General features: G+C 42.9%; 2 protein-coding genes across 2 annotated transcripts in view; both read left to right on the forward strand.

Moving 5' to 3' along the window:
* tmprss15 (transmembrane serine protease 15) overlaps positions 1–13,101 on the forward strand; it is a 29,925-nt gene extending 16,824 nt beyond the window's left edge. Inside the window, 13 exon segments of the mRNA XM_088321013.1 lie at positions 374–517; positions 592–702; positions 774–897; positions 2,517–2,612; positions 2,718–2,767; positions 2,833–2,889; positions 3,954–3,955; positions 5,292–5,458; positions 5,539–5,714; positions 9,327–9,422; positions 10,217–10,356; positions 10,430–10,484; positions 12,957–13,101. Coding sequence (XP_088177139.1) covers positions 374–517; positions 592–702; positions 774–897; positions 2,517–2,612; positions 2,718–2,767; positions 2,833–2,889; positions 3,954–3,955; positions 5,292–5,458; positions 5,539–5,714; positions 9,327–9,422; positions 10,217–10,356; positions 10,430–10,484; positions 12,957–13,066 — 1,328 coding nt within the window. The 3' untranslated portion in view covers positions 13,067–13,101.
* The window catches only part of LOC148349124 (A disintegrin and metalloproteinase with thrombospondin motifs 2-like), a 48,225-nt gene continuing 37,011 nt past the window's right edge, over positions 13,086–24,299 (forward strand). The window contains exons 1-2 of the mRNA XM_088321012.1: positions 13,086–14,658; positions 20,854–21,221. Coding sequence (XP_088177138.1) covers positions 14,589–14,658; positions 20,854–21,221 — 438 coding nt within the window. The 5' untranslated portion in view covers positions 13,086–14,588. The remainder of the gene's footprint in view (positions 14,659–20,853; positions 21,222–24,299) is intronic.

Here is a 24,299-nt window from a genome sequence, read left to right on the forward strand (position 1 = left end):
GAACTGATTGAAGAGAAAAGCATTGTGGAATTCCATGAAACCAATCGCAGACAAGCATTTTATACGATGGTGACCGATAGCAAACAAGCTTCTTGGAGACAAAACTCATCATACACACGAATCCAGCAAAGTTTTAATTTCATACATTTTGGGTCACGCAAAATAATTTGTTGCTGATGTGGTATTAAATAGAAACTGCCACAAATAGGGGCCTAAAAACATTCAATTCCACACTGTTATGCAAAAATGTTCTATGGTCGGGTCGCCATATCATGGGGCTTACCTTAATGTGCTTTTGCTGTATGATTAATTGTATTAAGTCTGGTGTTAGTTGTGTGACTCATCCATGGTATGGCCAATATGCTTCTTACAGCTGTTCTCACCGGGAGCAATGTCCCTGCCCATGACTTTTTTTCAACAACCAATCAGATGACGGTATGGTTCTTCACGGACAGTTCGGGTAGCGGACGAGGCTTTAAAGCAAACTTCACCTCCGGGTTCGGTTTGGGGTCACCAGGTGAGTTCTGTTTGGATGATGCAACAACCCAAATGAAGTTGACATACCTTGTTTGTTTTGTGTTCAAAAAACAGAGCCGTGTCCTTCAGACCAGTTCCGATGTGGAACAGGGGAGTGTATCGCTGGAAACCAACAGTGTGATGGAACGATCGACTGTGTCGATGCCTCAGACGAGGCTAACTGTGGTACGGTCGGATTGGATTTTGTGGAATTGGATTGTTAAGTTTGGCAATAATTGATACAAATATGGGTTCAGTTGTATTGCAGGTTAACACTTCCAGTCGTCTCCAGCTTCAGATCGGCTCCGCTTGGTTTACCGTATGTGCAGACTCCTGGAGTTCACACCTGTCCGACTTCACTTGCCAGTATTTAGGATACAGGTAGAATATTTCAGTACTAGGTTGACAGAATGTGAGACTTGACCGGCCAGTCACTTGGATAGAGGTTACTACAAGTACAATAACTGGAGCAAAAACTGACCAAAAGGACCTGACCTGTTCCTATAGGGTAAAAGACTACAGTAGACCACCGGGATACGGAGACCCTGCCTTACGACGTTTTCACTTTATGGTGTGGAACTCAAAGTTTTTTTAACCCTTCTTCAAGGACAATTTCCCACTTTATGACGCAAACGACAATTTATTTAATGTGCCCCAACACCTATAAAGTTCAAACATTGCAGTGTTGGTCTGCTATTGATTTGCATCACAGCATCATGAAAATGCTGAGATATTATTGACTTAACAACCTCTGACATTGTCTTTTTTTTATCATTTTAAAAACTTGTCTGCTTTGTAAAGCGTTTGCAAGTAGGTGATACATTTCTGTATTTTTTTTAATAGTATTTATTCACTATAGCCCCAAAGCTTGCAGTCAGGCCAAAGGAAGAAACAGTGATAACCATGGAAAAGAAGCTTGCGATTTTCAAGCCACAACCAATCGGTGATCAGGGCAATGATTAGGCATAACGAAGCGATTAAAGTTGGAAAATATTTTAAGGGTTTAACAATCCTCATGAGTTTAAGGTTTAAAATTAGGTTCATTATAAATCTGCCGCCTCCTCCCCTTCACTGGATCCACCCACTAACTCCACTATACCAGCTCATGTCACATCGCACCAAAGTAAATTGTCACAAGCCAGGACCCAGTAGCGTTCGTTTACTCAGTTTTATTGATAAAGAGAGAAAGCAGTGCTTGCTTCCACGATCCGATGATCGACGGACACGGGTGGCAGGAACGCGGAAGTGGTGCTTCCGTGTCGAACGAGGATAATCTTAGGCAGCAAGGATACTGGTCGATAGCCGGGACGAGAGAGCAAGGGCGGTATCGAGTCCGGAAAAGAGGTCGGCAACAGGTATCAGGCAGGAAACAGGCCAAAACAGGTCGATGGTCGGGATGGAAGAGCAGGGCAGAAACGGGTCCAGAAACAGGTCGGCAACAGGTATCAGGCAGGAGAAAACAGGGCAGGAAAATGTCGGATGGTATGGAGCTTGCCTAGCTGGGAGCATAGGTTCGCAAACGGTCCGACAGCTTCCTCTTGGAAGCCGGGGGGTTTAAAAAGAGTCTTTGAACCAATCAGCGCTCAGGGCTGTTGGCGCCAATTCGGCAGTCACAGGTGCCCTGAATCAGCAATCATGACATAAATAAAATGTCATTTCCCATTACATGTATATTTATCCATAAACACATATTACTTACTATATACTACTGTATATTGTTATTTTAATGTATGATGTATTCAGTGTTCGTAACTAATTTCCATAGGTGTTTATCCCTTGCTGTATGGCAATTTCACTTTGCAATCAAACTCAGAACAGATTAATGTCATTTCCCGGGGGTCTACTGCACTTGTATAATCTGCCATACCTACCAGCAAAACTATAGATCCCAGGGGTACAGTTTCACTTGAGACATATGGCAATGTGTCAGACCAGACCTGAAAAGCACTGTAGGTCGATAGATTACCTGTATGTCTTGAGGCTCCTTGTGATTTTTCTAGGTCTGGAGTCTCCACTCTCCTACCAACCATGCCAGGAGATTCACCTTTTGCCAGTATCTATGTCACAAGTAACGGAAGCCTGAGATCCAACGTGAGGTACAGTATCTGGAAGTCAATAGTTTGGAAAATGACTAGAACATAATGACTTGATTTTTTCGGACGATCATGGCGTATCTTAAATTATTAACTTTGTTTTCTTAGTGACAGTTGTCTCGTCAACCGTGTGGTTTCCCTTGTCTGTGACAACCAGCGTGAGTAGACCAGAAATGATACTAATAATTATTGTCCTTGGGTTACATTTGTCTTTGTGTTTCAGCATGCGGCGTTCGTTTATCTACCAATGATATCAAGGACCAATCTGCATCCAATGATGGTAATGAGGTTTCATTGAACCAAGACAGACAGTACAGCAATACCTTGGTACTCGACCATAATCCGTTCGGGATCGTGTTTATACACCGGATTTCTAGAGTACTGAAACATTTTTCCTACAAAGTAATGGTATTTATTTTTATTCGTTCCTCCGCCTTCCAAAGTACCCCGAAAATTAATAAAACGTCTACCTAAACAACCAGAAATACCCAAAATTATAGTAATTATCAATAATTATTTGAATGTGTACATAAGAAAGATTAAACGTAACAAAATACAAATATAAAACAATTTAAACCGTTTGCTGTACCTTTGAGCAGACCTCATGTAGGTTTTAGATCAGGGGAGGGTGTAATAATAGTCTGTACTTTGCAATAATCTGTGGTCTGTGCAACCCTTTGAGACTCCTTGTGATAAAGGGCTACACAAATAAACATGACTTGACTGGATTTGACTGAGGTTTTTGAGTTTTCCTTGCCCCCATGTAGGTTTTAGATCAGGGGATGGTGTAATAATATTCTGTGGTTTGCAATAATCTGTACAGCCCTTTGAGACTCCTTGTGATAAAAGGCTATACAAATAAACATGACTTGACGCGTTTTTTTGTATTTTGCAATCATTTCCTTCTTCAACTCGATCATTGATCTCTTTTTCTTTTATAGGGGAATAACTAACTTTCTTGGAACCCTTTATCAATAATATTAAAAATGCATTTGGTCACAATAAATTCTCAACATGTGAGGTCGGACTGACTCTCTTGAAATGATGCTACCGGAATGGGCGAGAGTAGCCACTCAGCCCTGTCCGGCTGAGTGTGGGTGTGTTTGAGTTCCGATTTTTTGTCTTTTGTTCGATTGTTGTTCTCACTCTTTCCTCTTTTATTTCCCCTTGTCATTAACTTCTGTATCGGGACGCTTTATTATCGCCAAAAAGGCAATAAGTCACAATCAATTCTCTAAACCTGTTGTTGGATTGATGATCTCTCTTGAAATAATGCTACACAAATGGGCTAACGTAGCCAAAATGGCCACTTATCTCACCCAGCTGTAGTCAGGTCTGTTCAAGATGTATTTTTCCGTTTTATTACCGAAGCAAAAATTACTCAAATGATTTGCTCAAATACCTGTTCGTTCGAATACAGTCAACTGAGTACTGAGGTATTACTGTACTATTTTCTTATTATGTTAATACCAAGTTGTAAGTCACGTTTGGGGAAGTGGACCTAATACCGGGAAGCCGGAAGGAAGGTAGGTGTGCTGAACAAAGGCTGTCATTTATTGACAAAAACCAGTAACAACATACCAAATAAAACCAAGGACTCCTCTCCTGCCCACCCGGACAGGGATCTTCGCACCACAAGGACAGGGGCGCTTGAGGGTCCTTGTCTTTCCCCGCTGAAACAAGGACTTGAAATGACCATGTGACCCTCTTGTTGCCAGGACAGGAACCTTCCCGCCCCCAGGACAGGCTACAAAGGTGGCCGAGGGGACATTTTCCTCGCACCTGGAACAGGATACAGAAGCAGCCATGGGACCCTTCTCTCTCCAGAGGGACAGGGTTGTGGAAGCTTCCAGCGGGGTCCTTTGATGGTTGTGTCATTCTGTCACATTTTTTAAGGTGGACCCAAATGCTGGGAAGCCTGAAGGAAGGCAGCTGTGCTCAACAAATGAAGACATTTATTTACCAAAACCAGGAACAACAAACAAATAAAACAGTCTGTCAGGAACCAGAAACGGAGACAGGACCCAATTGCATTCGTTTTTCTTAGTTTTATTGTGAAGGAGGCTGGTACCCATGACCCAGTGATCATCGGTTGCGGGAAGCAGAACGCTGGGAACGCGGAAGTGGCACTTCTGTGGCGAGCGGTGGCGAAGGCAGGGAAAATAGGTCGGCTGCCGGGACGGAGGAGCAGAGACGTGGTCATACAGAAACTGGTCGAAGCCGGGAAACATACGAGAGCCAAAAACAGGAGGGAGTCCGAGTCGGAGGGCTGGCCTAGAAAGAGCTGAGGGTCGCAGATGGTCTGACGCTGGTAACCGGAAACCGGGGGGTTTAAAACGTCAGCCAATCAGCGCCCAGGGCTGTTGGCGCCAAGGAACGGGCACAGGTGCCTCGCATCAGTAATCGTGACACAGGCCTTAAAACATCTACCAAAGAATCCTAACCAGAAACAAAAACAAACATGATAAAGGAAGAAAGGATGGAAATGGCGATGATCTGACCCCGTGTCTTGTCCTGACAGTCATTATGAATGGTCAGGGTAATCACCGTCGGGTGTGGAGAGATGGAGCAAAGGTGTGCCCTGTGGGAGAAGATGGTGTACCAAACCCTGACATTGTTATTATTAAAAGAATGGTTAAAACGAGCTCAGTCAACCACCAAAACTTTTATAACTGTATTCAGCTTTCGCTTTTTTTCTAACAAGGGGAAATCAAAGTGGTGGGCGGGTCGGATGCCACCAAAGGAGCATGGCCATGGATGGTGTCGCTGCATTGGAATGGTCGCCATGTATGCGGTGCCACATTGATCGGTCGCCATTGGCTCTTGACCGCCGCCCACTGTGTCTACGGGTAAGACCATTCTCTTAGGTATGCTGTTCGAGTGATTTTGATGAGACGCCAAAACAGTTTTTCTCACCTGGCTTTAACAGTAAAGAACTTCCCCTGAGGCGATGGTCGACCAAGTTGGGTCTTCATGCTCAGAGTCACGCCGAAGACGAGAACTCTTTCCAAATCGATGATATAATAATCCACCCGCTCTACAACAGACTCACCAAGCAGGGCGACATCGCCATGATGCACCTTAGCACACCTGCTAACTTCACTGGTATGACTACACAAAAGTAAACACATCTACTAGTCTCTGTGATTTTGGAGGTAAGCCATTTTTCAATCAACATTTGTTTCCATAGTCATGTCCTAGTGCAGGGTAAGAAACCTTTTTGACTCAAAAGACCCATAAAGCAAAATATTTGCAATATCTTTGAGAACCCAACCAGATTTTTTAAGACAAAATTCAACAAAAACCTGCCTAAGGCAAAAGCTAATTCTTCAGCACCTCTTATTTCACTGTATGACGTTTGATGATTTGATATAGTCCATTATATAATAATAATAACAATACCAGAGCCTTTGACCTATATCAACAAATATACCTCTTCAAATATTTAGTAAAAAGGTCAAACTACTTCAACGAGAAAGGTACCGATGTATTCAGGTGTCAGACCACACAAACGTTCCTACTATTAATATGTGCCACCTCATGGACTAAACAAGAATAACATTTAATGACTGAAATACATTTTGGCTAGTACAACAGTTATTGTGTTTTTGCTTCTCGCTTTAGCATCACAGCGAGTCATAGATATTCAGAAGATATATTGTCATTGGCAAAAAGACCAACGAAGCGTCGTTTAGAGCATCGATTTATTCAATATCTAAAAGAAAATTGTCACGGTTGCCATGGCGCCCATTTGGCCCCGCCTGTGTGCTGTGCTGCAGCTCGTTGACAGATTGGCTTTCCATCTATTTAAGCTCAGTGCTCTCACTCTTCCTTTGTCAGTCCGTCAAAGGAACTTCTGCCCCGCAAGACGTGGGTTTCAAATCGGTCCTGTTGGTATTTCCTGGCCGGTATTGTTCCCGTTTATTTTGTCCTGTTTAGTTTCGGTTTCCAGTTTCGTTCCCGTCTAGATTGTTCTGTTTTATTTCGATATCCTGTTTTGATATCTATCCTGTCCGGTATCGACCCCATCTGTCCGATATCTGCTCGGGCAATTGGTATCGATCTCGTCGGTCTCTGGCTTCCTATCATTCCATGCCAGACTGCTACCTAACGTGCATGACTCCCCATTTTCATTTGGGTCCTGATCCTGTTCCGGTTCATGACAAAAATACAAAACTCACAGAATAAATATTTTGAATAAATGCCAATTTAAAAACTGTAAAATTACAGACATGGTACCATTAAATCACCAGCACAAATCAATAAATAGTTGATAAATACAGTCCAAAAAATACAGTATTTTGCCACCCACTAGATATTTCCTATGAAGCAAATAAGATTCTGAACTGAAAGAAGCGAAAGGTATTGTGAGAGGTAGTTCACCCAATAGCATATCAGCATTCTTAAGATGCTGTGACGCAAACCAATTACAGACCAGCATTTTATGACCTTGACCAATAGCAGACAAGCATCATGGAAATGTAACTACATACACACACAAAGCGCATTTTACACATTTTAGGTACACTAAAGATGATATGTGGGGGAAAATGCCGTATAGAGGGAAAAGTAGAATACTCTATACCGAGGGACAAATAGAATATTCAAAATCGCTCTCGTGAAATATCTCCTTTCACAGGGACACAACAGAATAGTTACTAAACAAGAACGACCATTCCATTGGACAAAATGACTCATTCTTATTGAGAACATCTTTGTGTATTTACTGGGAAAAACATATTGTGTCGTACAGGGGTTCAAACTCGCGGGCAATTGCGGGCCCCAGGAGGATAGTTTGAGGCCCCCGCTGTCATGATTACCGATGTGATGTACCTGTGCCCGCTCCTTTGGCGCCAACTGCCTCGGACTCTGTCCCTATTCAAACCCACTCCTTTCTGTCACCTGTTGTGAGTCCATCTGCGAACATCAGTTTACACTAGGCAAGCCTTTTTTGACCATGACGCCCACCTCTTTTTGCTCCTGTCTGTTCCCCTGCTCTAACCCGTTTTTGATCCTGACCACGTTTTTGCTCTACTCTCCTGTCTTACGACTCGTTTCCAACCCTGACCACGTTTTTGCTCTCCTCTCCTGGCTACTGACCCGTTTTTCCGTTCCAAACACCGCCGTCGCTCGCCACGGAAGTCCTACTTCCGCGTTCAGAGCGACCTTGCTTCCCGCACCCAGCGATCACCGGATCGTGGGTGCAACCCTTTCCTTTCTTTCAATAAAACTGAGAGAAACGTAAGGCAAGTGGGTCCTGTCTTTGTTCTGGTCCTGACACCCGCCTTAAGACGAAAGTTAAAAGGACAGTGCGTATTATTTTCTCACTAGATGTCACTGTTTTCTGTCATGCCACCAAAAACGAGTGATAAAAGCACAACGGAAGAAGGCAAAATGCGGAGACTCAAAGTGTTTAAAACGCATTTTGTTACTCTTGAAAAAAAGTTAAAAAGAAAAGGAATAGAAAAGAAAAAGAAAGAAAAGAAATATGACTAAAAGTAAAACTCAAGAAAAAAGAAAAATGAAAAAGTACAAAAGGGAGAAAATTACACTTTTGGTGTTTTTCTCTTTAATTCCTTTCTTTTCTTCCTTTTTTTTCTTTTTCTGTCAAGACCAGAACAGAATCTGGACCCAATTGCGTAACGTTAACCACAAGTTTCATTGGTAGAAAGAGGAAGGGCAACGTCCGCGATCCGGTGCTCACTGGACACGCGAAGCAAGCCGCTCACAAAATCGGATCTTGATCCGATTACGTAAGGGGATCTTCCGTAGCGGGAGATTGCAGTGTCAAGGACGGGAAAACAGGTTGATAACTGGGACAGGAAAGCAACAACGTGGTCGGGATAAAAAACTGGTCGTAAGCCGGGACGGGGAAGCAGACGTGGTCAGGATCAAAAACAGGTCATAGCCAGAGACAAACAGGGAGATCAGGAACGGACGGGTGCAAAATCGAGTGCAGAAACGGGACAGGCGGGAGTCAGGGTCAAAATGCTTGCCTTGCAACAACAGAGGTTTGCTGACAGACTGACAACCGGAGAGTGACAGGACTGGGTTTAAAAAGGGACAGGGAACCAATTAGGTAGCCCGCAGCGGCTGGCGCCAAATGAGCAGGCACAAGTGAAGCCAGTCAGTAATCATGACATTTTCTGCGTTTTCCTTTTTTCACTTTCTTTTCTTATTTCTTCTTCCATATTCCTATTCCTTTCAAAACAATCTTTATCCCTTCTTTTTGTCTGTCTTTGGGAAAGGCTGGTTAAATATTAGAAGAATAAAGGCTGCTTTTTGTTCACTTTCATCTTACGTAGTTTGTAGTCTTCCTTGAACTCATCCGTGGTTTGCGCTAAACATGACAGCGCCATCTAGTGGACAAATATAAAACACTGTCCGTTTAAGAACAGCGTCATGTTTTCATCAACGCTGTTTTTGTGGAAAACCCCTTTTTGGCCCAACCTTTCCCAGACCCCAGCCTCAATTGAGTTTTTGAGACCCCTGGTGTAGTATCATTTTCATTTTGCAAACCGGTGCTCCTATTACAGATGTTAACTTCCTCCATCTTTTATGTTTCTGGGTAAGTAGACCTCCTGTTCTTATCTTAGCCTTAAGCAAATAGACTTGCTCCTCCTGAGACACAATTAGTGGCGTCAACTTTTACGTTTCTAAAAAAGAATCCACCACATGCGCACTCTCAACTGCTGCCACGTGTGTTTTGCTGCACAGACCTCATCCAGCCCGTGTGTTTACCTGAAAACGCTCAAGACTTTACAGCCGCAAAGACATGTTGGATTGCCGGATGGGGACGGCAGGCCGAGGGAGGTCAGTCCCATCGTCTTTATTCGCAGTGCCTTGCAAAAGTGTTAACCCCCAAGGACTTTTTAAGCATATTTCAGGTTTCAAAATATTTACCGAGAATCAACAACATGTGAGACACAGTCGTGAAGAGAAACTAAAATCTGTCAACATTTGTGCTAACAAATGAAGATTTATGGTATCAAAACCAGCTACCAGCCTTCAAGTGCGGAGTTTGCATGTTCTCCTCGTGCTTGTGTAGGTTTCCTCCGGGCACTCCGGTTTCCTCCCACATTCCAAAAACTATGCATTGCAAAAATATTGGCCTCTTTTTTCTACAACCTCCTTTAGCTGTGATTACAGCCACAAGTCTTTTTGGGTATGTCGCTAATTATACCGTCTGTTCTCCATTGTCCTTCACAGAGCAGGTGCGTTTAAAATTAGACTTAATGCACTCTGTTTGTCATTGTGAGTCATTTAGGTCGACATTGGATTATTCAGAAGGCGTCAGAGAACCGTTGGAGTCAGTTGGCTGAGCTGAGAGAACAGGGGGCCAATATTTTTGCAACACCTCATTTTCAGTTTATAAAATCTTGAAATAATTAAATAATAACTTCCCTCTGTTCTTGCAAAATATTTTCAGTTATTCAGCTTTAAGTTTGAAGCCTGTAATGGGGCAAAATGACAAAAGATTTTAAGGGTGGGCAATATTTCTCTAGGCACTTTACCTTTGGTGGGACCTGACTTAAGCTGGTACAGGGGAGTTAGTGGGTGGATGCCTTGTCTTTTGGTCTTTATTTGTATGTGTGTGTGTTGTTCAGGTTCTCTTCCAGACATTCTTCAGGAGGCCAAGGTTCCCCTGGTTGACCGGATCTCGTGCCAGCAGGCTTTGCCTGAGTACACCATTACTGCTAATATGCTCTGTGCGGGCTTCCTAGAGGGCGGGGTCGACTCGTGTCAGGTGATCACAATCAACCCCTTGGATTGGACATCCGAAAGACTTCGAATTTCATCGTGTGACATTTTTCTCACAGGGTGATTCTGGCGGTCCACTCATGTGTGAAGAGGAAGGATTCTGGACTTTGATTGGTCTGTTTACTTTCTATACAGGAAACCCCCGGGATACGACTACCCTGCTTTGCAACGTTATCACCTTAAAGTGTTGAAAATTATGTTCTTTACAATATTTTCTCCACTATAGGACATCAACCACAAATTACTTAATGTGACCAAAACCATATATGATTCCAAATTCGCGGCAACTGTCTTATCTTACTGTTCTAAGATACTTGTTTGCTATTGGTCAACGTCATATAAAATGCTGGTCTGCTATTGGTTTGCGTGTAAGTATCATGAAGATGCTGTTTTGCTATTGGCTGAAATCTCTGTTTAAATCTTCCTTTTCCCCTCTTTATTCAGTTCAAAATCTCATGTCGTAAACTCTAGTTTGTTTAGCTCAGCGGTGTCAAACAGGTGGCCCGCGGGCCGGATCAGGCCCGCTCAGCATTGAATCTGGCCCGCGAGACAACGCTCAGAGAAGCGAAAGAGAAAAACAAGCTGCATGTTGAAATATGTACACTTAATGTTGCCAAAGCCATGTGCCTCTCACAAAGACGCTGTAGTTGTATCTCTCTCTCTGTCTGTCTGTCTGTCTGTCCTTCTTTGTTCCTTTATGTCTCTTTCTCGCTCTGTGTCTTTTACCTTCTTTTGTTCTCTCTTCCTTTTCCCCTTTCTCTCTTTCCCCTTCTTCTCTCTCACTGTCTATTTCTCTTTGGGTTTCTTTCTTTCTCTCTCCCCCCTCTTTCACTATTTCTCTTTCTCTTTTGTTTCTCACCTTCTCACTCTCTCTGTCTCTCTCTCGCTGTCTATTTCTCTTTGGGTTTCTTTCTTTCTCTCTCCCTCCTCTTTCACTATTTCTCTTTCTCTTTTGTTTCTCACTCTTTCACTCTGTCTCTCTCTCGCTGTCTATTTCTCTTTGGGTTTCTTTCTTTCTCTCTCCCCCCTCTTTCACTATTTCTCTTTTGTTTCTCACCCTCTTACTCTTTCACTCTCTCTGTCTCTCTCTTTCTTTTTCTTTGTCCATCTTTGTCCATTTCTATCTGTGTCTTTTTACCTTCTTTTGCTCTAGGGATGCCAATAGAGAAGGAAAACCATGATAACCTTGGAAACGAAGCTTGGATTATGAAATACAAGGAAGCCATGCTACAGTCGTTTTTTGACATAAAGTCGTAACCAATCGATGACAGAGACTAAAATAACGAGTTGATTAAAGCCAGGAAATTTTCAAGGGGTGCGACAATCTAGAGCAATGTCTCTTCCCCGCTCTGCATCCACCCAGTACTCTGATCTACCAGTTAATTCACACCATACGTAAATAAAATTAGCTTTATATTCGCATTTATTTAGACTATATCTTGAGCCTATAAACCAATGGTGACAAGTAAGAGCCCTGCGGCCAAATCAGGCCCTCCGAGAGATTAAATCCGGCCCACGAGACAACATTGAGAGATGTGCGGCTTTATCCATCTATCTATCTCTTTTTCTCCCTCTCACTATTTTCTCTCTTTCTTTCCTTCACTCGTTCAATCTATAATCTACTAGTCTGGACCCTGTGAAAATAGTTAATAGTATTTTGTTATATCAGTTCTTTTTGTTAGGGGTACTAAAGGTCTGTCTTTCTTTCTTTCTTTGCAATAACAAACAATACAAATAAAAAGGAAATATAAAATAATTTAAGTATCGTGTAAAATAAATAATAAAGTAAAAAAGATGAGCTGACATGATTTATTTTCTTTCTTTTTTAATGATCTTTTTTTCACAAAACAGAAAATATTTTGTAAACATATTAAAGGAATAAAATAATTTTATTTTATATTTTTTTCTATAATATAATGTAAAAAATTACAAAATAAAAAAAAAGCTTGACCAGGTTGCAATGGATGTGGCATTAAGAACACAGAAAGCTTGCGGAGAAAAAAAAAACCCAGGTCGCTAAGTCACAGGCGATTCTGAACTGAATGAAGAGAAAGAAAGGCATTGTGGGAGGTAGTTCTGCCAAGAGCATAATGACATCTTCGAAATACCCTGATGCAAACCAATAGCAGATCAGCATTTTGTATGGCGTCCTTCCTTTCTTTCTTTCTGTATTTCTTCCTTTTTTCTATCTTTTTCTTTCTTGTTTATTTATTCTTTCTTCCTTTATTCTATCTTGCTTTATTCTATCTTTCATTTACATTTCTTTATTCTATCTCCATTTTTTCCTCTTTCTCTCTCTCACACTTTTATTTCTCTTCAATCTACTAGTCTGGCCCCCGTAAAAATGTTTTCTCTACCATGTGGCCCCCGAGCTAAAATGAGTTTGACAGCCCTGCTATAAACGTACATTACACGCTAGTAGGACTTTCTGTATCCTTTTTTGTTATTTTACTGATTCTTTATTTTGTGTACCAAAGGTCTCTCTATCCCTCTCTGTTAAAGGGAATATCGTCGTATCCCAGGGTCTGTTGAACTTCCGATTCTCAACTTTCAAATTGGGAATTAATTTGTTTTTGGTCCCAACAGGTGTCACATCTTTCGGTATCGGTTGCGGCCGGCCTGAGAGACCGGGTGTCTACGCCAGAGTCTCCACTTTTATCACCTGGATCGCTGAAACTCGACGCTCGTCATCATGATCATCCCCTCTCTTATCTTCCGTCTACCATCTCCTCCTTCTCCTTCACTTCATGTCCCTCCTCCTCTTTTTTTCGCCATTCTCACCCACAATCCAGGTAGTGGGTCGCGCATTTCACACCTAAACCTTCGGTAGGCTGAATTCATCCGACCCTCAATAACTATTTTATGGCTATGATACGTCTACTGTAGCTACAGCGGCGCCTAATGAAAAAGTACCAATAATGAATATAGCCCTGGTTTACTCACCAAAAATCGTTTTTATCAGTGCACAAAATCCATTCTCCCTCCTTTCCTCAATTACTCTGTTGTACAGACTCTCCGTGAGTTTCGGTTTCATCAAGAATTCTTTTTCTATCGTGACGAAGTCTAATGCTGTCCTATCTTGTTTTTAACCGATTTAGGACTAAAGATGTACATTCGACAGAAGCAGTGGTCACGAAGATACCGTAATTTTTTTTGCACCTTTTTGTTGTAATACTTCTGTTAACGCCGCCTAGCCAATCATAGTTTGTGAAACCACTGATGTTTTCTTACGCCTGCTAGAAGGCCTTAGTCCACCAACTTGAAATCTGATCGGCTAAACCAACGGCTTCATCCACATGTTATGTTATGGCTCAGGGCCTGCAGTGCTGATTTTGTAGGCGGCTGTGTAGAGTTCTGACCCTGGCAACAAATAATGGTTAAAATATCCATCCATCCATTATCCGCACCGCTTATCCTCAGTAGGGTCACGGGGTGCTGGAGCCCATTCCAGCTGTCCTCGGCCAGTGGGCAGGGGACACCCTGAACTGGTTGCCAGCCAGTCGCATGGCACACAGAGATGGACAACCTACTCGCTCATTCACACCGAGGGACAACTTGGACCGGCCAATTAACCTGACATGCATGTTATTGGAATGTGGGAGGAAAGCGGAGTGCCTGCAGGAAACCCACGCATGCACAGGGGAGAACATGCAAACTCCACACAGGAGGTTCAATCTCATGACTTTAGAACTGTGTCGCACACTCGCTAACCACTGCACCGCTGTGCTGCCCTGGCTAAAATATGATTGATTAAATGCATGATTATGATGGAATCGGCGCAACCAGGAACAAAATCCACATCACACGATTCAGATATTTTTTAGGTCGGCAGAGAAGGCCTTGCAGGCCCCGACGGCCTACCACGTCAATCTCCTCATCTTCCTTTCCCTCCTCCCACTCCCTTTCGGATGCCGCAAGTACCGATGACATCACCAAATTCCAACCGCTTTCATTCGGTCCATGTGCAGAATGCATGTGCAAAACGTTATTTTATCACGTTCCCGTTTCATTCTCGCTGACTCGGGCGATGCTGTCGCATGCACACTCTCCTTCACTCTCGTTTTTTCTCTCTCTCACACTTATACAAACACAAAAACCAAAGAACTTTGGGGGTGGGTGGAGTTAGAAGTCAGAGGGACTTGTGCCATTGCATGAGTGCACACAGACACACAATCAGCCGCCGGGATTTGAAGACATGAGATATGAAGACGTGAAGACATGGACTTATTAGTGTGCGTGGTGTTTATCGTGTTTTGGGGGGTCTCGGCCGTCTCCACCCTCACAACAGGTAAACACTTTTTAAATATTGTCACCTTTAAATAATAATGTAATCCTCAAGAAAGTACTCCTGTAAATATTTCCAGATTCTGATAAAACCTTAATAGTGTTCATTCATTCTTCTGAAGTGCAAACATGTATTGCTGATTGTATGTTGTACAAAGTTATTTAAAGGGACAGTGTGTCAAGTCAAGTTTATTTGTATAGCCCTTAATCACAAGGAGTCTCAAAGGGCTGCACAGACCACAGACTATTGCCAACTACAGACTATTATTACAACATCCCATACCTGTCAACCTGTACGTTTTTGCCGTACAAAGTACGTTTATTATGCATTTTAAGACGTGTAGGACGTACGAGAAAATCTGTACGGATAAACGCAAATTTGTCAATTATGGGTACCATTCGGTATACACTGACTATCACCAAACGGCAAATTAATCAAGTCAAATGAGTTTGTCGCGGAAGCTTCTATCTCGGTATCTTTTTTTTCCGTTGCAAACGAAGCGAGCGGTGAGATGTAGTGAAAGGAAGTCCGTCTCTTTTTAGGGAACCGGCTTTTTCGGTTCAACTCATTAAAGAGAGCCGGCTCTCAAACGGCTCACTTGCTTTGATGCATTATATTACGAATTATTCTGTTGTATAAAGAAGTTAAGAAAAAAAGGAAGTATAAAATGAAAAAAGACAGGTTTGTGGTTATCCCTTTAATCAGTACATTACCAACAATAATTTAATGCAGAAAATGAATTAGAATAAGAAAATGTATTAATGATTCTACTTAATTCTTTTTGCATGTATTTTTTCCTTCTACAGTGAACGTCCAAGCTACTTCATTTTTGAACTTTTTTATAATAAACCTCATTCATATCGAGCAACTCAGGATCTCACAACAAAATGTTAATTAAAAATATATATGATATAACGAAACACATACAATATAACATTAAACTACATCAATAAACACGTTTGAAAAAAAATATGGTGTAAAATCATTTTTGAAGGGAAAATACGACAGTCTGTAAGGGCATAGAGCCCTGGAGCTTGACAGGTATGCCATCCCTTGTTCTAAAACCTACATGAGGACAAGGGAAAACTCAAAAACCTCAGCATAAGGAAGTTGAAGAGACCGGAGAGTAGCGCATTACAGTAATCGAGAAGGTAGGCAACAAACGCATGAATTATTGGCCACTAGATGTAGCTGTAGAGCGTAGGGCAACCGAAAACAGGTTCTAAAATGTACAAAGAAGAATACAAATTCACAATCACCAAACTGCAACATTTTTCTTCTTATTTTTTTGCCCAGCCTTTAGTTTTTGTGGTGATTTTTGGGGGGTAGAAAGATGGCTGCCAATGGTGACATCTCCCTTGAAGTGAGGCTCAAATTTCAATTACCAAAAGTTCCACGTTTATATGAGAGTTCCTTTCCTTTGCTTACTATTCAAGCAGTATTGATTTTTGAATGAACTGAGAAGGCTCTCAATAATGACACACTGTCCCTTTAAGTTGTAAGTACGTGTTCTGAAGTTCTGTTAGGATAATAAAGCAGACTTCTCCACTTTTCAAACCCTTCCCTTTGCTCTACGTTTAAAATGTATCCCTATGATCCTAACATTCATATTTTTGACTTAAAAGGACATTTTGTATGATTTTGTGTCTCCTAGTTGTAAACAGAACACTCAATTCAAAAAAATCAATATCGATTTGAATAGTAAGCAAAAATACAAGAACAGTCAGATAAACGCGCTTTTTTTGACACTCGTAGGTAGAGAAATTTGTATTTATTTCACATCACTAACACAAAAACTTCAAAAAGGCTGCGCAAAAAAATAAAATAAAGTGACGCTTTTTGGTCACTTTGAGTCTCTGAAGGTTTTAATCGTCTTAGTTCTTTGTTGCACTCATTTTTAGTTGCACTACTCAATACAGTGACATCTAGTGGTCAAATAATACACACTGTGTCATGGTTGCCCATTGCCCTCACTTGGCCCTGCCCGTTTGGCGCCAGCTGCGGCTCGTTGCCTGATTGGCTTCCCTCCTATTTAAACTCAGTGCTCTCATTCTCTCCTTGTCAGTCCGTCAATGAATCTCTGCTCTTGCAAGACTTGTTTTGACTCGTGTTTTGACTCTGTCCGGTATCCTGCTCGTGTATCCGGTATTGATCCCGCCTGTATCGTCCTGTCCGGTATCTTGCTCCAGTATCCGATATCGATCTCGTCCGTCTCCTTCTGCCCGGTATCTTGCTCCAGTATCCGATATCGATCCCGCCTGTCTCTTCCTGTCCGGTATCTTGCTCCAGTATCCGGTATCGATCCCGACTTATCTCCTCCTGCCCGGTATCTTGTTCCAACTCCAGTATCCGATATCGATCTCATCTGTCTCCTCCTGCCTGGTAACTTGCTTCAGTCTCCAGTATCCAATATCGATCCCGCCTGTCCTGCCCGGTTTCTTGCTCCCATCTCCAGTATCCTGTATTGATCCCGTCTGTCTCCTCCTGCCCGCTATCTTTCTTCAATCTCCAGTATCCGATATCGATCTTGTCTGTCTCCTCCTGCCTGGTATCTTGCTCCAGTCTCCAGTATCCGATATCGATCCCGCCTGACCTGTTTGGTATCTTGCTCCAGTCTCCTCATTTGATATGGATCCCACCTGTCCTGTCCGGTATCTTGCTCCAGTATCCGGTCTCGTCCTGTCCGGTATCTTGTTCCAATCTCCAGTATCCGATATCGATCTCGTCTGTCTCCTCCTGCCTGGTAACTTGCTTCAGTCTCCAGTATCCAATATCGATCCCGCCTGTCCTGCCCGGTTTCTTGCTCCCATCTCCAGTATCCTGTATTGATCCCGTCTGTCTCCTCCTGCCCGCTATCTTTCTTCAATCTCCAGTATCCGATATCGATCTTGTCTGTCTCCTCCTGCCTGGTATCTTGCTCCAGTCTCCAGTATCCGATATCGATCCCGCCTGACCTGTTTGGTATCTTGCTCCAGTCTCCTCATTTGATATGGATCCCACCTGTCCTGTCCGGTATCTTGCTCCAGTATCCGGTCTCGTCCTGTCCGGTATCTTGTTCCAATCTCCAGTATCCGATATCGATCTCGTCTGTCTCCTCCTGCCTGGTAACTTGCTTCAGTCTCCAGTATCCAATATCGATCCCGCCTGTCCTGCCCGGTTTCTTGCTCCCATCTCCAGTATCCTGTATTGATCCCGTCTGTCTCCTCCTGCCCGCTATCTTTCTTCAATCTCCAGTATCCGATATTAATCTTGTCTGTCTCCTCCTGCCTGGTATCTTGCTCCAGTCTCCAGTATCCGATATCGATCCCGCCTGACCTGTTTGGTATCTTGCTCCAGTCTCCTCATTTGATATGGATCCCATCTGTCCTGTCCGGTATCTTGCTCCAGTATCCGGTCTCGTCCTGTCCGGTATCTTGTTCCAATCTCCAGTATCCGATATCGATCTCGTCTGTCTCCTCCTGCCTGGTATCTTGCTTCAGTCTCCAGTATCCAATATCGATCCCGCCTGTCCTGCCCGGTTTCTTGCTCCCATCTCCAGTATCCTGTATTGATCCCGTCTGTCTCCTCCTGCCCGCTATCTTTCTTCAATCTCCAGTATCCGATATTAATCTTGTCTGTCTCCTCCTGCCCAGTATCTTGCTCCAGTCTCCAGTATCCGATATCGATCCCGCCTGACCTGTTTGGTATCTTGCTCCAGTCTCCTCATCTGATATGGATCCCGCCTGTCCTGTCCGGTATCTTGCTCCAGTATCCGGTCTCGTCCTGTCCGGTATCTTGCTCCAGTCTTCAGTATCCGGTATCGATCCCGTTTGTTTCGTCCTGTCCGGTATCTGGCTCCAGTATCGGTATCGATCCCGTCTGCCCCGTCCGGTATCTACCTGTGTGTCCTGTATCGATCCCATCTGTTCTGTCCGGCCACGATCTCATCTGCCTCTGACTTCTCTGTCTCACTTCTTCAGCCTAGCGATCGCCGCATGACTGCCCCATTCCCATATTATAAAGCTCGTGTGAAAACGTTACGCGTCTGGGTCCTCCGTCTGTGCGGGCTCTGACACACTGTCCCCTTAAATGTTTATTACATGTTTATCCTGGGTTACCACGTCTAATCTCCTGGTGAACAATGTTCACTATCAATGCTAATGAAGACAATTCTAATTCTGATCAACCATTTCCAGTAACTTTTAGTTCACCTGAAATCTAAAACCCAATAGAGAATGTGAACTAAGGACTGAGGTGTTTTTCTCAGTGAATAACAATTTCCATACGTATACACAGACTCCATAAATTGTGGTGTCTTAGATGTTCTCTAATAAGGAAGAAGACAGAGCGGCAGAAGCCTTCCAACAACTTTCCATGCCGCAAATCATGCACTGGAAAGTTTGTCTGACAGCTGGAATAGTTATCAATGAAACGATTGATTGTTTTTGTCATTTGAGAAACCAAAAAGTCAGCATTTGTCTCACACGATTTTGATTGTGTTTCTCTTGTTGTGTCAAGATGCATGATGAATTTTGAATGAAGAAAAACAGTGACCTTGTGTAAGGCAGGGGTCTCAAACTCAATTTACCTAGGGGGCCGCTGGAGTCTGGGTGAGGTTGGGCCGCATCAGGGTTTTTTCTCAAAATAGCTTTATTTTTTATTCTTTTACACGAATAAGATTTTTTTTAAAAATAAGCCCATTTAAAATAAATAGGGAACTCAATCAGGAATAAAACAATAAAATAATTATAGTACACGAAATATAAACGACTGAAGGAACCGCATATAGTTGCCGACTAGAAAACATATATATATTTTCTTTCAATTGCCTGTAATGACAGTTTTTTTAACTTTCCCAACATGAATGGGACAGTGAACATGAACTGTTCTGTCTCTTGCTTACCCCTTGCTGCAGGAAAAACAACCAAAAAAATGACTGAAAGGTCATCTAAAATCAAATTTAAAAATAGAGTGTGACCATGAACTGAAATGAAAAAATCTGTAAAGCTTGAAAAAGTCTTTGAAAAGTATGTGGAAGTACTGAAAACTAGTAAAAAGGTACAAAGTATGAAAAAGGACGAAAAAAGAAAGAGAAATGACGAAAAATGTAAAAAGAATAAAGAAATGAATAAAAAAGTGACTCCAAAAAATGACAACGTCATGAACCGGAACAGGAGGAGAACCCAAATGCAGACAAGCTTTTATTTTACGGGAAATGGGGCAGTCATGCACGTTAACCCAAACGCCAGTGATTCGGCGATCGTTGGGCGAAAGACGCAAGGCAGCAGTCTAGCGTGGAATGACAGGAAGACAGAGGCCGACGAGATCGATACCAATTGCTCGAGCAGATATCGGACAGATGGAGCGATACCGGACAGGACGGGACAGACAGGATTGAAATCAAAACTGGATATCGAAATTAAACAGGACAAACTAGACAGGAACGAAACTGGAGATCGATATTAGACAGGACAAAATAGACGGGAACCATACCGGACAGGAAACACAGGCAGGGAACCGGACAGAGTCAAAACCCACGTCTTGCGGGGCAGACGTTCGTTGACAGACTGACAAAGGGTGAGTGAGAGCACTGGGCTTAAATAGAAGGGAAGCCAATCTGTCACCGAGCCGAAGCTGGCGCCACACGGGCGGGGCCAATTGGGTGCCATGGCAACCGTGACAAATAAGACCAAACACAAAACTGTAAAATAACCCCAAAGAGCAACCCAAAAACTTTACGACCAAAAAAAGACTCACAAATGAACAAAACAACATCTGAAATCACAAAGATTTAACAAAAAAATGATTTAAAAAAAAAACAGAAAAAATAACACACAAACAACCGAAATGACCTAAAAACACAACCAAAATCCTGATGAAAAATACAAATGAATCATGATTTCAAGACGGTGGCCACTAACTATTTACAACCGCTCCCTGCTCCTTGGCGCTCCCTAGAGGCTCCCTGCTGCTTTTCCCAAAATGTTTGATAATGGAAAATGATATGGTTTCTGTAGGAGGAAAAGATTCTTAACTTTTTCTACATAAAGCTTTCAATTTTTCCAAACATGTGTTATTAATTTCTTTTCGGCTTTTTCGTCATTATCGCTAGCCAAACCCTGACTCAGGTGAAGGCTTTAGTTTCTCCGTTTTTAAAGCGGAAGTCAACCCGGAATTTACACCGCCACACAGCATTCTGACGATCACTGTCCTTCCCAGATTCCGTCCACGAGTTCTTGTCCGAGTACAGCGTGGTCCGACCGATCCGAACCGATTCTTTGGGCCACTTCCTGTCCGCATCAGTCTCCGGCCATTCTACGCCACGCAGAAAAAGACACGCCTCCCGGAGCGAGACGTCATGGGACTCTGACCGGGAGATTTTCTACAACGTGACGTTATCCGGGCAGGACCTGCATTTATGGTTACGTGCTAGCCGGCGTTTGGTGGCGCCGCGTGCCACCATCGAATGGTGGGAGCAGTCGGGATATAAGCGCTCGGAGCCAATCCAAGATGCCGGTTGTTTCTACGCAGGGGGCGTGTCCGACATGGAGGATGCGGCTGTTGCTATTAGCAACTGTGATGGCTTGGTAGGCACCGCCCCTCTAAACTGCAAAGTAGTAGCATCAACATCTCATCTTTCATCTCATCTCATTACATCTCATTAGCTGCACCGCTTATCCTCAGTAGGGTCGCGGGGGTGCTGGAGCCCATCCCAGCTATCTTTAGGCAGTGGGCAGGGGACACCCTGAACTGCTTGCCAGCCAATTGCAGGGCACACAGGGACAGACAATTCGCTTGCTCATTCACACCAAGGGACAATTTGGACCGGCCAATCCACCTGAAATGCATATCTTTGGAATGTGGGATTGCCTGGAGGAAACCCACGCAAGCACGGGGAGAACATACAAACTCCGCACAGGAAGTCCGGATTTGAACCCACACAGGAGGTTCCCACGACCTTAGAACTGTGCCGCACACGCGCTAACCCCTGTGCCGCCGTGCTGCCTAGCATCAATTCTGTTATGCTAGTTAGCGTATTTGAATCACAAACTAAACAGTAAAATATAAGGCCCAAAAAAATCCTGTAAGCACGATAATATCATCTCATATTCCACCAAGTCGGAGAATCTGATACAGTAGAATAAAATATAATAGAATAGTCTTTATTGTCATTGATATGAAAGTTGTGAAACCTTGTCTGCAATGAGATTGGACATAGTCCCAAACCTTTTTCAGGCTGAAAACTACTTTTTGTAACTAATTAGCGCAAAGGGTACCCAGTTTGATAGATAGATAGATAGATAGATAGATGTCTAGATAGATAGATAGATAGATAGATAGATAGATAGATAGATAGATAGATGTCTAGATGGATAGATAGATAGATAGACAGATAGATAGATAGATAGATAGATGGATACTTTATTCATCCCCTTAGGGAAATTCACACTTCCAGCAGTATCCTAGTGTTGATTATTAACAGGATGGCCTCAGGGTGCTGTGTTTGTAGTTTAGCAACAGCGGAGTGGATGACGTCACACTCTAGGCCAAAAGTTCGACGTCCCTGCAGCAGATGGAAATATTTGTGCCCAAGGTTACACCACCTCGTGTTCACGGAGATAGGGAGTCCACCTTCTCTCCGCTGCCCGCAGGCTTTTGTGTCTCTGTCAGCCCTAACAACACTGAAGCCGGGTAGCTCCACGTTAGCGTCCGGGATGCTAGACGTGAGCCCCGTTTCCGTAAAACAGCAAACTGCACTCCCTCTACGCTTTGATGTTTTTCACCAGCACGGCCAGTTCGTCGGTCTTATTTGGTAGAGAGTTCACATTTGCCATGATTACGGACGGTACCGGAGGCTTATATCGCCGCTAGCCACTTAGCCTTCATCTTAGCTCTGCAGCCACGACAAGGCCCCCTGGAGAATTCTTCAGGGCAAGGAGTTGATTCCTCTAATAAACGCATTTTTGTGCGTTAAAACCCATAACCATAGGATAGAAAGGAATCCAAAGTGTAGTTGTCAAACAGGACAAAAAACACCGAAGATAGAAGCAGACAATTAAAACAATAAATCACAAAAAGAGCGAAATAACACGGAGCTGCTGGAAAGGCTGCCGCTCGCGGCGGCACCTATGATGTATTTGATAATATGTTATTACCAGGTTAATTATTGGAAGTCGGGTTAAATAGACTCAGTAAACAAAATTTTATTAGAAAATCACATAATCTAGAACTAGTGAGCTGTCATTAGGGGGCAACTTGGTGCCCGCACGCACCACGTTGGAGACCCATGGGTTAGAGACAGGTCTAAATTTTGATAACAGTGCAATGTTCATGAATGAAAAAATAGTGAATCGTAACAATAGTGCAATAAAAAGAAAAACATAGTAGCAACAAAATACCCCAAATAAGTCACAAGTTTTGTGCAATAACATTTAACAGCAACAAAAAAGAAAGAAAAGACAAAAAAGGTAGCAATATGTTTTCACAATGTTGTGCACTTGTTTAAGGTGGTGATAGCCCTGGGGAACAAGCTGTCTCTGCGCTAGTGTGTCCTTGTTTTAAAAGACCTGTAGCGCCTACTAGAGGGCGCTGCAGGTGGTGGCCGGGGATGGGAAGTGTCTTTTATTATGCAATGATATCGCAAGCCGGTAATGTCCTCCAGACGGGACAGGGCGTAGCTGATGATCTCCTGGGCTGTGTTGATTAATCTGTTTTTCCTGTCCGCTGCCGTGATGGCGTATAGTATAACATTGAAATAACAAAAAAGTAAGTAGTATGTAGTATTTATGTGTACCGTATTATCCGCACTATAAGGCGCACCGGGTTATAGGGCGCACCCCCAAAAAATAGTTTTTGGTCCTATATTTTCCATACATAAGGCGCACCGGATTATAAGGCACTACAATGGGAACGTCGACAAAACAGTCAGAGAGTTCAGTCCAACTTATTACCCCCTTAACATTCCCAAAGCTTGCAAAGAAGCAAATACGTGTCTCATGACATGTACGGAAACAGTGTCTGTACGATGTCACTCAAATGCATCGTTCCAAATATCATTCGGAAGGTTAAAGTCTTGGGATTCAAGAAATGCCAAACAATTCTTAGTTTCCATTTTATTTTCTGCTGGCAACTGTGTGGACAGCAAAGTAAGAATTATATTGTGCAGGGAAACGGGATTCTTTACTGTGCATATGACAATAAACATTTTAAATTGAATTTAGTTTAAAAATAGACTCATCACAGAAACATCAAGATCGTTCTAAAACAAGATACCGGGAAAATATAAAGCCGCATAGCTCACCTAAGTTCTCTTGCAGCCATCACGTTCAATAATGATACGTAACCATGGTCTTCTTACAACTGTAAGTGTAGTAAATCCAAGAGAGTAAAATATTTACAAATACAGAATAGTAAAAAATGTTTTCTCTATGCCGTAGTGCAACCCAACGTGTGATTCACATTCATCTTTTTTGGCCAAATGCAGGCTTTGTTTCGCCCCTTTAGCCTATGCGAGCCTGTAAATGATAAAAAGGATCCGCCCCCTTTACCTCCGAATAGCCAATAGTGACTGATTCAAATGATGATTGACACATTGGTTGGGAAATGAAACGCCGGTATATAAATCCCAGCATACACCGCGGACGACTTCGCCTTCGGGGGGAAAA

The sequence above is a fragment of the Urocampus carinirostris genome, chromosome 17, assembly GCF_059441175.1.
Source record: "Urocampus carinirostris isolate Australia breed hairy pipefish chromosome 17, RoL_Ucar_1.0, whole genome shotgun sequence".
NCBI classification, from domain to species: Eukaryota; Metazoa; Chordata; class Actinopteri; order Syngnathiformes; family Syngnathidae; genus Urocampus; species Urocampus carinirostris.